Below are 12,333 nucleotides of genomic sequence, written 5' to 3' on the forward strand. Positions count from 1 at the left end.
TTGCTTTTTTCAAGAGATATGAGTTTTTTTTTGCATATCTCCCATTCAGTTACGGCAGGAGGCCGTCGTTACCGCCGAGAGATCGCGCCACGCACAGATGTCCCCAAATCCTGGGAATGATTTACATTGCAATTGGTCGTGGCGCTCTCTGGCCGCAACGAGTCCTTGCGCCACAAAACACTATCATAGCCAACATCATCATCTTGAAAGCCATGCTCTTAACATTGAGCACAAGGACAATACACAGCCTAGACTGACTTTCGGACCTGTAAAACGGCAACTTTCGTATAAACAGTTTGGATATAAACTCGCGCGGCCTTTTTCTTGCGTGTAAAGGTGAAACGCCAGCACATCCTTATTCTCAGAATGGTGTTTCATGTGCACAAGCACCCTCTCTGCACCCATTAAATATAAAAAGGGTGCAGTAGGGGTGCAGCGCCAACAAGAGCACCCATTCGCAAAAATTTTAGAAAAAAATAGGGGTTCAGGAAGAGGTAACCGAGGAGGGTGTCATTTTTCTTTGAGTGTGCGAACTAGTTTGTTGAGTTACGCCAGATCGGATGCTAAATGAGTTAGCTGCTTGCCTTCGTCTAGCATCCAATTTGTTACAGTTGCGTTGAGTGGATCGCCCTTAGGGCGAAGCTGTGACATTTCTTTTAAATAAAGAAGCCGCCCTTGCTTCTGCAGGGGGTGGGGGGAGGGGCTTGATTTTTAGCGTAACCTGTCGCTCGTCATCTTCTTGCAGCGCACGATGGACACAACGAGCATTTTACAGCGGACACTGATCGTGGAGGCTGCTCCAGCGCCTCCCGACGGCGGCTGGGGCTGGGTGGCAGTGCTTGCGGGATTCATATGCCACCTGGTCATTGACGGCATTGTCTACTCGTCTGGCATCTTTTTCGACGAGTTCCTCGTGTATTTCGGCGAGGGTTATGCGGCCACCTCGTGGATCTCCTCCATCACCTTCGGCTGCTACCTGATATCCAGTGAGGGCTTTATCACCGTCTCAGTACCGCGTTCCCAAGGAGATCGGAAAGGTCTTTTACAGAGTAGATGTGGCTGAGCTCTGCAAGCGCTATTCATTAACACGACTGAAAGTTTGCAATTTCACTAAGACTCATTGTGAAAGGTAGCACTATTTGCGTACACACAGAAGAAACATGCGAATTATTGCTCTTTCGCAGCTGACACTTTTATGAAATGACCTTAACTGGGGCACATTTCCTCGAAACTCAGAATAATTACACAAAAAGAAAGAAGACAAACAACGACGACGATTTAATGTTATTCTTGTTTTTTCGCTCTGTTGTATTCATGTCATGCCACCTTTTGCAACGAAACCATGTAATATTGTTTTCTAGTATGCGTGCCTGAGAATAAATGTGGGCTATTTGGAGAGCAAGTCCCATTAGCAGTGGAAGCGTGCGCACTTGCAGCTGCATTCAGCCTTGTTGACGGATGTAGAAATAAACAAAACCGCTGAGGAGTACACAGCAAGTTGGTCATTCTGCCTGCCTAGTTTAAAAAGCAACGGGGGATCGACGAAGCCTATTGGAAATGCTTTTGTAAACAGCTCTCGTGCGCACTACACAATCCAAAATATGAGGTCACTTCGTAATGGAGGTCGTCATACCCATGAAACATGGGCATCGGGGGAATTTTGTCTTGGTACGGGTGCAAACCCTTGTTTCATCGTGGCGGGGAGGGGGGGGGGGGTGTTAAGTAGGCAAGGGCTCCTGTTGCACCCCCCTGCCGATGCCCATACTACGAAATTTACCACATTTCGTTGAAGCAAGGTCAAGTTCTGTTTACCACACGTAGTGCAGAGGCATTTCCTGCCACGATTCCACCGCGAAACAAATACTGAGCCGTGCTCCTAACTATCGCTGCAGAAGGAGTGTATTTTCCTCACTTCAGTCTGTTTATACTTACTCATGCAGTGACTCAATCGCAGTTCAAGGAGTACTTTACAAGCTTCCTTTCGGTGTAAAATGTCATAACGGACTTGATCATACGCTTGTCTCTAGGAGGGTATGCTATATTCTCGAAGTAGTATTTACGCTAATTAACCGTAAACAATTCCACGCAAGATCTCCTCTTGCAGTTATATAAATTACGCGTGAGCGTATCCTACTAATCGCCTTCACTTTAATCGACCTCTGTTAGTGTGTTTGGCATGAAACATCGCTAAAAAATCGTGAAACTGAGAAGCACGGTTATAACAGCGAAATGTGAAGTGAGACATGCATGAGACGACTAAGAATAACCGTGCGCTGCTTGGTGCGCTGTTTCTTCCCAATGAAGTGTGCTATCACGCGCTTTTGTTTCCCTCTCCTGTTTCGTGCCGGGGAACGTCGTTGTCCTGCGGACAGTGTGTCGGAACGGAACGAAAACCAAAAACAAAAAAAAACACCGATATTTTTGACCGGAACGAAAACGTAACCGAAGCGTTATCTATTATTTCGTTCCGGAGTGAAACCGAAATATTTTTATCGTTTTTCGGTTCACGGGATAACTTGGTGATCTGGAACAACCGAGGTCATGCAACGTGAGCAATGATGCATATTTCAGGGTACAGAATTAACACTTATCTCAGGCAGGAATTCGAAAGTAAGCATATGTTAAAATTTTGTGAAAAAAGAAAAGTGTGGCAACCAGAACTGTTTATACTAACGCAAGCGGACTTTCGTGTGCCTGTTACACAGGCCAGCGTGGAGGGGGGCATTTTCGGCGCTGAAGTTTGTTTTATCAGAACAGTGGTCTCGCATATCGCATATAGGAGAGTACACTCGATGACGGCTGTTTCTGAGATCATGCTCACTCCCTTGACACAAAGCATTGAGCCTGCTCGGAAAATTCGTAATTGTAATTCACTTTTGAGAAAATTAAACACCATAACTTAGAAGGGTACTGGTTTGCGCTAGTTGGTAGGTATTCGTGGTACAGTTAGCTGCGCTTCTCTTAAGCACGTGGGAAGAACGTGTTTTACCTCTGTCCCATGTATTTAGAGGGGCCTTGCAACATTTTTTCAGCATGATCAGAAAATTTTGCCGATCGGTAGTCGAGGCTCCTGAGAACACGCGATTTAAACATTATAGCGCAGCACGCGGCCTCGAAATTACAATTCATTCTCAAAGTCAGCTAAAAATCGCTCCCTCGATCTTCTCTCTACAAACGATGCGATATACTCGTATGACCGCGCCATATACCCAAATTCACGTCCATTGGCAGATTTCAGCATCGTGCGCTGCATAGTCCCTGCGCCCGCCGCGAGAGGCCACCACGTGCCCGCTCGCTCGCTCACGATCTCACTGAAGGTTAGCCGCGCGTTCAAAGAAAAAAAAAGTGTTCTAGGTCATAACGCGCGCGTGACGTAACTTCTTGCCCCCGTGCCATCCCTCCCTGCTTAGCTTGCAGCGCGTTCGTTGGAACGATAGAAGAGAGAGAGCATTTACAGCGTGCGACAAACCTCTAACTCCGCTCGTACTTGACGGATTCTAAAAAGAATCCCCACCATATCCACGAAGTGAATGATATTACAGGAGCTTGCTCGGATATAATCGGGTAAACTGTGAATGATCCGTACAATTCCTCTACTGTCATATAAAGACGTGACACGTTGTTATAGCAGCGAATGTGGTTAGGTTGTTGTCGAACCACAAGCGGTCGCATACCTTGTTGCTATGGCCGAACGTGTGGTCGAGGAAATCGCGCTTGAATTCGCGCGCGTCGGCGCCGCGCCACCAACTTCAGGTAGCGACCGCTTTCGGCGCTTGGGGGCTGCATCCCGCGCCCGTACCTCTTCAACGTTCTCTTGCCGCCGCTTCCGCGCTGCTTCAGCTTCGCGGGCTTGTATCTCGGGGTCCGCACTACGCTGACGTCTATCTGCGGCCTCGCGAGCTCTCACCGCAGGGTCTTGGCGGCGAACCCGTGCTGCTGCTGCCTTGCGAGCCCTCCGCTCCGCCGCCTTGCCACCTTCGTTCATGTTATTAGTATCGAAGCGCACTGACTGACGACTGTCGAAAGAGAGAGGAAGGGCGCAGTTGTGGCCCTCTAGCGGTCTCCTATCAAACTAGAGCACGCGCCGGAATGGAGCGAGCGCCCCATGGTACAGTTGGCTATGTTATATGTGGTTTTGCCTGCGTTAATATCATCATCAAGGCGCTCGAAGAACAAGAGGAAGAAGACTTCTCTTTCGCGCGATTGTGCGCTGAAATTTGTTATACTTTACCTGTGTTAAGCCAAGCTAGCGGGAGCAATGAGAACTAGCGGCTACTACGGCGATGGATACGCCCCAAGAATAAGGAGCAAGCTCGTAAAAATTTTGTGGCGATCGATTCGTGAGGCAATAAACTTCTTTGGTGAACGCATTCGATAGTTACTTGCAAAAATATTGCGGGCCCCTTTAAGAGAAGGCAAAGTAACTCTACCACAAATCCTATGTTTTATTGCGATAGCAATTATATGGAAACTCTCGATGCGCCTTGTCGTCACCGTTGCTGTCGCTGTCTTGTTCCGTACAAAGCCCACATCAATAACCTCCCCCCGCTCATCGTGTGTTCTACCCGCGAGAATAAGCGCGCTAGCGGTGGCGACGAACGCGGCTGAAGAAGAGATCAAACGAGCCGGCCAATCTCCGTCGCTCGGAGGGGGCATGCGACAACTTAATCGGGCGTGCGATGCCTGCCGTCAAATGCTGTTCAAGCAGAGGGAAAACTTCGCGCCCGTCTTGAAGGAGAACGAAGGGACGCGCGTAGGGGGGTGTCGTTCGAGCAGCAACTGTGAACTTTGAACAAAAGGGTGCGGTCGCGATCGCTGGCGCGCGCTATCTCGGCAGGCATCAGCGGATGGCTCTTCTTCGTGCCACGCTCTAAATTCGAAGAGACTGTGAAATCGGCTTCTCTTCCTGGAGCGGCCGTATTCCCTTACACTCTCGTTTTGTAGAGTTACGCGCGACTGAATCTGAAAGAGATAGCAGCCAGCCCTACACTTCGTATAACATTACAATTTGTTGCTATCGCATTCATTCCTTCGCCCTTGCGGTGAAGCTATGATTTTTTTATAATTACTTTAATTTCAAAATTTTTCGTACAAATAAAAGCCAAAAAGAACCGTTACGGAACATATTTTTTTCCTTCCGGAACAGAAACGGAATGGAGCTTTTTGGGGTGGTACAAAACTAAAACCGAAACGAAGAACATTTCGTTCCGACACCCTGCCTGCGGAGGATGAGAGAAACATTATTTATTCCGAAAGGTGGAGGTTGGGGAAGGAGCGGAGGAGCCTAACCAGCGTAGGTCTCTGCTACTCTATTGGTCCAATCCAGCGAGCTCGGGCACAAAGGTGCACATGGCTGCCTACCACTGCTCCTTACCATTGATATTGTTACGCGCGAAGGAGACTATTGAGAGATTTAGGTGGTGGGTGCTGTGTACACTCGCATCGGCCCGGCGTATTTTCCCTTTCTTGCTGTAGTTCCGCACACTGCACAGCCTGTTTGAGTTCTTCCTTGCGTAGTTTATATAGATGAGTGGCATCTCGATTTGTAATGGAACGCCCGAACCAAAGGCCTATCATGCGACCGCCGAAACGCAGTGGAGATGCGGCGTATTTGGCATTAAATTTTCCAAAGTACGTGCTCCGATAAGTCAACTTGACATGTTGTCAGACAGAAGTTCTAGAGTTTTGATTCTCCAGGTACAAATACATAAAACGGATCGTTGCGTGAATCTGACATTCAAACTCAGGCGGAGTCCTTTGCCGTAGCCTTGGCCATTAGAGAGCAAGAACATAGAGAGGAAGAACAATCAATCATAATCTCAGACTCCCAAGAGGCGTGCCGACTTTATATGAACGGACGCTTACCCGCAAACATAATTAAACTGATTGGACCTAACTTAATCAAGAGACACCGGCTAATCTGGTGCCCCGCACACGCTGGCCTAGAAGGGAATGAGAGAGCGGACGCTTTAGCTCGAGATTTGACGAACCGAGCGGAGCATCAGCCCCCCGCATTCGAACCCCATTTAATGGCCCCAAAAGACATTCTCGCTTACCAGCGGAGCACACGGCAAAAATATAGTGCCCCCCATAAATCGCTTGAAGGGGAAGACTCTACGGATCTCCGCAAGGTGCAGACGGGAGTATTTTCAAATTTATCGCGGCTCAGTAAAATACATCCCACGTTGTACCGTAACACTTGTCCGTGGTGCGGCGGTTTGCCAACTTTATACCATACCTCTTGGGAGTGTGACCGAAAGCCAGCGAATTTAAACTTATTTTTAGGCAGCAACATTGTAGGACGTTCGGAGCAGTGGGAGGCACAACTTGCCAGCTCGGACCCAGAGGTGCAATTAGCGCTTCTGAGTCAAGTTAGGCGAGCGGCGCAAGCCATTGGGGCCCTGGACTTGGGGCCCCAACCAACAGGCTCCTGAGTACCCCCTTTTCTACCCATTCCCTCAAAATAAAGTTTTGTTCTTCTTCTTCAGGCGAGGTTACGAAAGCGCGTGTATTGCGTCTACTTCGTCTTTGCGGAGTCGCGTTAGTTTAAAAAAAAACATGGCTGATCCCTCCGTCATAGGAATTGGTGTAACACGAAAGTGAAACTATCTTCACAGAAGTAGTTGATTGCTTATTGTGCATTGATATACGTGAGCTTGGCGCAATGTCTATTGGTGTTTGCAGCAATAGCACCATTTGACGTGGATGCGCCCACGTTGACGCGAGTGGCGCATCTCGATCCCGACAACTAACGGCAACGATTACTTAACTCTTGTCGTAGCTGAAGTTGTTAACATATACCTGGACACTGGTGCAACTTCCGAAGAAGAAGTTGCCACATTCACGCGCGGCTCAATGCCTCGAGACACATTCTGCTTTGCCCGTTTGACCAGCAGGTCAAGCATGAGTTTTCTACCGCATTAAAGCCTTTAAGCTCATCACCGAGGCGTTTGTCTCTTCAAAGTGGTGCCGAAACCCGCCGGGAGCCATCGAACGACGGCATCCACAGCAACCGAGGGCAGACAAGCGTCTGATTACCGTCTCGACCGGCCAATCGTCCAGGCTGCCACGATTCAACCGACCGCCGTCATGGACTCGCTTAATGGCAAGCGCAAAGCTCATCGCACCCTTTTAACGAAGCTAGTAATTGAAATCGAGGCGGCTGTTTCAAATGACGGAGCAAGCTTGCATGATCTTCAGGTACTCGCAGACCGATTTGACGGTATCACCGGCGAGCTGAAATCTATTGATCGCGAGATAGAGCCGCATTTAACGGGCACTGACAATGAGCAAGAATTCCTTCGTGCTGCCGAGTACATAGACAAGGCTATTACTCGTCCAAACTGAAGTACCGGATTCTTCAGTTGCAGCCAACGGCAAAAGCTGCACCGCCAAACCTAAACTCTACTGCGGAGGATACACCGACTTCTAGACACAGCATAAGGCTTCCTCGCCTGGAACTTCTGAAGTTTAACGGAACGCCTCGCAACTGGCCTCCATTTTGGGAACAGTTTCAATCCGTAGTCCACGAGAACCCGACTTTGATGGATGTAGACAAGTTTGCCTATTTGCGATCAGCGCTGACAGGCCCCGCCGCTGCTGCTATCGCCGGACTGCCTGCATGCAAGTTCGAGGTGTTATCAAGATGCACAGGCCATCCTCATTGCTCGATTCGCTAAGGAAGACATCATTGTCAAAGACCACGTCAAGCACCTCATCGACTCACAACCCGTTCGGTGAACAGCAGATGACGCTAATATTCGTGGTCTCCGGGCATTGAAGATTACAGAGGAGTCGTTCTCAACCGTTCTGCAACCGATCATCCTCCGAAGTCTACCACGAGAGCTGGTACTCGAGTACTACCGGCGTGGTGAACAAATCAACGAACACGCGTCGTCTAGCGGAAACGACGCAGTAGGTGAGCAGACGTCTTCCGCATCGCAGAGCAGCCTACGATCTCTGCTTGACTTCATCAACAGAGAAGTGAAAGCACGAGAACGCTGCGAGTCCTGGAGCGTTGAAACGGACCGAAACAAGCGAGCTAAACAAACTGAAGCAAGCAGATCATACCAGAAGCCGTTCAAATCGAGCATGTCGAAACAAATAGCACAGACTTCAGCGAACTGTCTGTTTCTTTTGTAACAGCGACGAACATGCTACCGAACATTGCAAAGCCGCGCTTACTATCACAGACAAGAAGACCAAGCTTCAGCAAAATGGGCGCTGCTTCAGATGTACAATGAAATCTCTTCTGGCGAAGGATTGCCACAGAAAGGTCAGCTGCCTTAAATGCCATCGACGACACGCGACGACCATGTGCCAGCCAAGCGTCGTGGGTTCCAATTCTGAGAGTGCGGCCACACCCCTACAGATGCCAGCGGTCGCGGGACAACGACTGATTTACCTTCAAACCGACATGTGTCTTCCGGTCGGACAAGTGCTGTCGCGCGCATTCGTTTTGACGGCGGAAGTCAGAGAACATTCGTGACAAGCCGACTTGCGAAAGGACTCAAGTGCAAAATGACAGGCCACGAAAATTTGTCAGTGGGATCCTTCGGCGTCCATAAGAACAAGCGAATCTTTCGAAAGGTGACGCTGCACCTCCAAGGCACAAATGAGGACTCAAGATACGGCATAGATGCACTTGTTATTGAGAAGATTTGCAATCAACCGGTTCCAGTACTTCAAGGCAGCGAACTGAAAGAAATGTCAAACCACGGCCTTATAATTGCTGGTTTCGACTTGCCAGCCAATCGCGTTAACGAAACGTCAGTAGAGCTTCTAATCGGAGCCGACCACTACTGGGAACTTGTGACAGGCCAAACACAGTCCTTAAACCAAGGTTTAAGGGCAGTGGAAACAGTTTTTGGCTGGACAGTTCACGGACCTTGTCACCTTGGATAAAGGCTGGTCCCCGGCCGAAAGCTCAGAATAAATGTTATGTTTTTCGCTGCGACTTTCACACACACACACACACACACACACACGTGTGTGTGTGTGTGTGTGTGTGTGTGTGTGTGTGTGTGTGTGTGTGTGTGTGTGTGTGTGTGTGTGTGTGTGTGTGTGTGTGTGTGTGTGTGTGTGCGCGCGTGCGCGCGCTGCTTTAAGATGGGTAGACAAAGTTGGGCGGGTAGAGGAGATTAAGAAGTTTACGGGTATAACGTGGCCGCAGCAAGCACAGGACCGGCTTGATTGGAGGAACATGGAACAGGCCTTTGCCCTGCAGTGGGCGCAATCAGGCTGATGATGAGACGTGCATTTTTGCTGCACTCCTCCTTCGCTTTCCTCCTCATGCTACCGCTGTACTTTCCTCCGTTTTGTCTCCTCGCTCTCATCTCTATCAATGTCTTTCATATTCCGCCGCACTCCGCGTTCACTGTCGTTCGTGTACCCCGGTGACAAGAGGTGCTTCGCCACATCAGACGAAGACAACAATGCCACCGAAGCCGCGAAACAGGCAAAGCGAGTGCTTAAGAGCGGCGATCTAAGATGAAACTTTCTCAAGGTGACGTCGAGTCTTTCGCGTTTGTGTAAACTCAGTTTCTTCGACCCTGGTTGGGCGAATGGGTTCTTCTTTTTTTTTTCTGATCCGGAGACGCACAAGTTTTCGCGTGATTCATATAGGGTACATGCCTAACAATGCAGGTCCGGTGGCCAGTGGGTTGACTATCCGGTACGGCTGCCGGCCCATTGCCATCCTCGGTTCACTCATGTCGTCGTTCGGGCTTTTCATTAGCATCTACGCGACAGGCATCAAGTTCCTCTACTTCTCCCTCGGATTCATCACAGGTATCACAAGTATTGTACGTGATGGTGCTAGTTTTGTACCTGTTGCTCTTGTCACATGCTCTTGGGTACGTGTAACGTTGTGCGTATGATACGGCCAGGAGAAAAGAGACGCAGAAGCACACAGAGCGCTGAGTGTGTTGCGTGTCCGTGCCTTTTACGCGCAATGTTACACGTACCAATGGCGCACCAATAGGCACTAGTTGTAGCTTTCCTGATGCAGTTAGATACCGCCTCACTTACCGAGATTGTAGGTGAAGTGTTGTAACATTTGCACATTTGCGCGACAAGAGCTTTTACTGTTGGATGTTTCTCGCGCCGCAAATTTTGTTGCCGTGTGCGGAAAATATTGGCCGTCAATATGGTACGGATTAATGTGACAGTCATGAACATAAGCAGATGGCAGTCATCAGCAATGAAGCAGTGAGCAATACATCGTCTGTGGGGGCGCTGGCGACTCTGGCGGCTGCGACGAAGACGACAATAAATAAAGAGCACGGTGGAGCTGGGCGCGCTCGCGCTCGTGGAACAGTCGGCTGTCGCGGCCGTGCGTTTGAGTAGTAAAGATGTGTCGCCCGGTGTTTCCGTGTCATCTCTGAGGCGCTCCGGGGGCTGCTCACGACCGCGAGACAAACTCAGACGGTCCCTTATGCTCGAAGAAGACTCGAAGGCAAAAACAGTCTTTTTTCTTCAATCGATGTATTGATCCTTCCCCGCCCCCCTCCGAAAGCTTTCTGCGCCTCACCTGGTTTTGCACTGCCTCCGTGATCGGTAGGGCGATCACTGAGGCAGTGCAAAGGGACGCCTGACAACGTCATCAGCCGACGTCACGTCGTGTAACGTCACGACGTCATAGTGACGTCACCTTGTCGTCACAAATATGGCGTTCTGTGACGTCACGATGACGTCAGATGTTATGACGTGATGATTGTTTGCATCACTCGTGTTTACGCTTCCGATGCGGGACGCCGACGCCGTCGACGCCGACAGTCAATTTTCGTGTTCGATGAGGCATGTAAGGCTTTTGCCTTAATATCACATAATGCCTAATTTGGCTAATTTGTGAATTATTCTGTGTCCATCTCTGTTGATGTCCGCTTTCTCTGAAGCAGCCAGTGGTGTTGCTATTGTAAATGATATAGCTCAATGCACAATATGATGCTCAGTGGTTTGTCCGATTAGAATAGCCACTTTCCTGGTAGATGATGTGAATTCGTCATGCCTATTAAAATATTTAATAGCGTGTAAGATTCAGCCATGGCAATGATTCCCGGCTTAAATAAATATAAATAAGGCTGGTCCTCTAGTAAGAATCACTTCTCTGCCAACACGACAGGCACTGGATTTGGGTTCACGCTCCTGCCGGCCATCGTGTGTGTGACGTCATACTTCGACCGCCGCCGCTCACTGGCCACTGGTATCACCGTGTGCGGATCGGGCGTCGGTACCTTCGTCATGGCGCCGCTTATTCAGGCACTGTTGCGCTTTTATGGTTGGAAAGGAACGCTCATCATCTGCTCGGGCCTCAGTTTACAAGTACGTTGTCTTCAAACTGTTGTTGCCGTTATCTCGTGAAAAAGTATCGCGAACGTTGGCGCTGTGGCTGTCACATTACTACATGGTCTGCCAAACAGCAGGATGGTATTTCTGTGCCACTGCCAGCCATACTTAATATCAACTGTAATATACTTGTTTCGAGCGGCGTAGAGATTAAGAAGGGTACCATATTAGATACTTTAGAATGCCCTGCAGTTTCACTATGTGTTACAACGCCGTCGTTCCAAGGGCTGACGTATCGGCTCCCCGAAACGCTTCACGAAAGCACGGACAATTTAATAGTTCATTTTAGCATGCCAGGGAAAGCCGGTCGGACCGAATCAGAGCCAAGAGTTGATAACACAAAAAAGTACATTCTCAGTTAATGCAGTACAAACATCTCACATATGCACACTTGGCTGGTTAAGTCACAATACAACTGAGATGGGTTTTAACAACAACGAGGTTACAATTAATTACGCTGACACACAAGTACTCGAGAATTTTGGAGAAGAGCTAAAGTCCTTTCGTATCTCGACGAGTGTCTCCACGCAGACTGCAGCGCTGACCAGCCGTTCTCTTCGGCTGTCAGTGATGACATATCCTCTTTCGGCGACACTGTCTTCAAAACTTTTCTTCACTGCTCGCACGGCGTCATCGCTCAGCACTTCTTCCAAGACCGACTGACGGCACTACATCATAACACAACACGTCTTCTCTTGCCGACCAGACTCCACTCTCACTTACACATCATAACATCTTCCTTCACGACTTCGAACTACCGTCGCCGCGCGCTTATATTTGGTTGCACCCGGTTTCGCGAATCTTCGACATGACCCATCTGATCACAGCGCAGTGGAGGCTTGGGAAAGAGCGAGTTCCGTTCGCACTTTCGTCAGTGGCGGCGGACGCGCCCGTGGTAGCTGCGTCGATTTCTAGAATTCTCCCGATACTGCGCGGGAGCTACGTTTTCTCGGCGGACGTCTTCTTCGGAGGACGTGTGGGGCTTGC

At 49.3% G+C, this 12,333-nt stretch overlaps 1 protein-coding gene across 1 annotated transcript in view; it reads left to right on the top strand.

The window, feature by feature from the left end:
* Nucleotides 1-747: 747 nt before the first annotated feature.
* LOC119385373 (monocarboxylate transporter 13) overlaps nucleotides 748-12,333 on the top strand; it is a 77,393-nt gene continuing 65,807 nt past the window's right edge. Inside the window, exons 1-3 of the mRNA XM_049413969.1 lie at nucleotides 748-986; nucleotides 9,646-9,789; nucleotides 11,123-11,322. Of these exons, the coding sequence (XP_049269926.1) occupies nucleotides 752-986; nucleotides 9,646-9,789; nucleotides 11,123-11,322 (579 nt within the window). The 5' untranslated portion in view covers nucleotides 748-751. The remainder of the gene's footprint in view (nucleotides 987-9,645; nucleotides 9,790-11,122; nucleotides 11,323-12,333) is intronic.

The sequence above is a fragment of the Rhipicephalus sanguineus genome, chromosome 3, assembly GCF_013339695.2.
Source record: "Rhipicephalus sanguineus isolate Rsan-2018 chromosome 3, BIME_Rsan_1.4, whole genome shotgun sequence".
Taxonomy (NCBI): domain Eukaryota; kingdom Metazoa; phylum Arthropoda; class Arachnida; order Ixodida; family Ixodidae; genus Rhipicephalus; species Rhipicephalus sanguineus.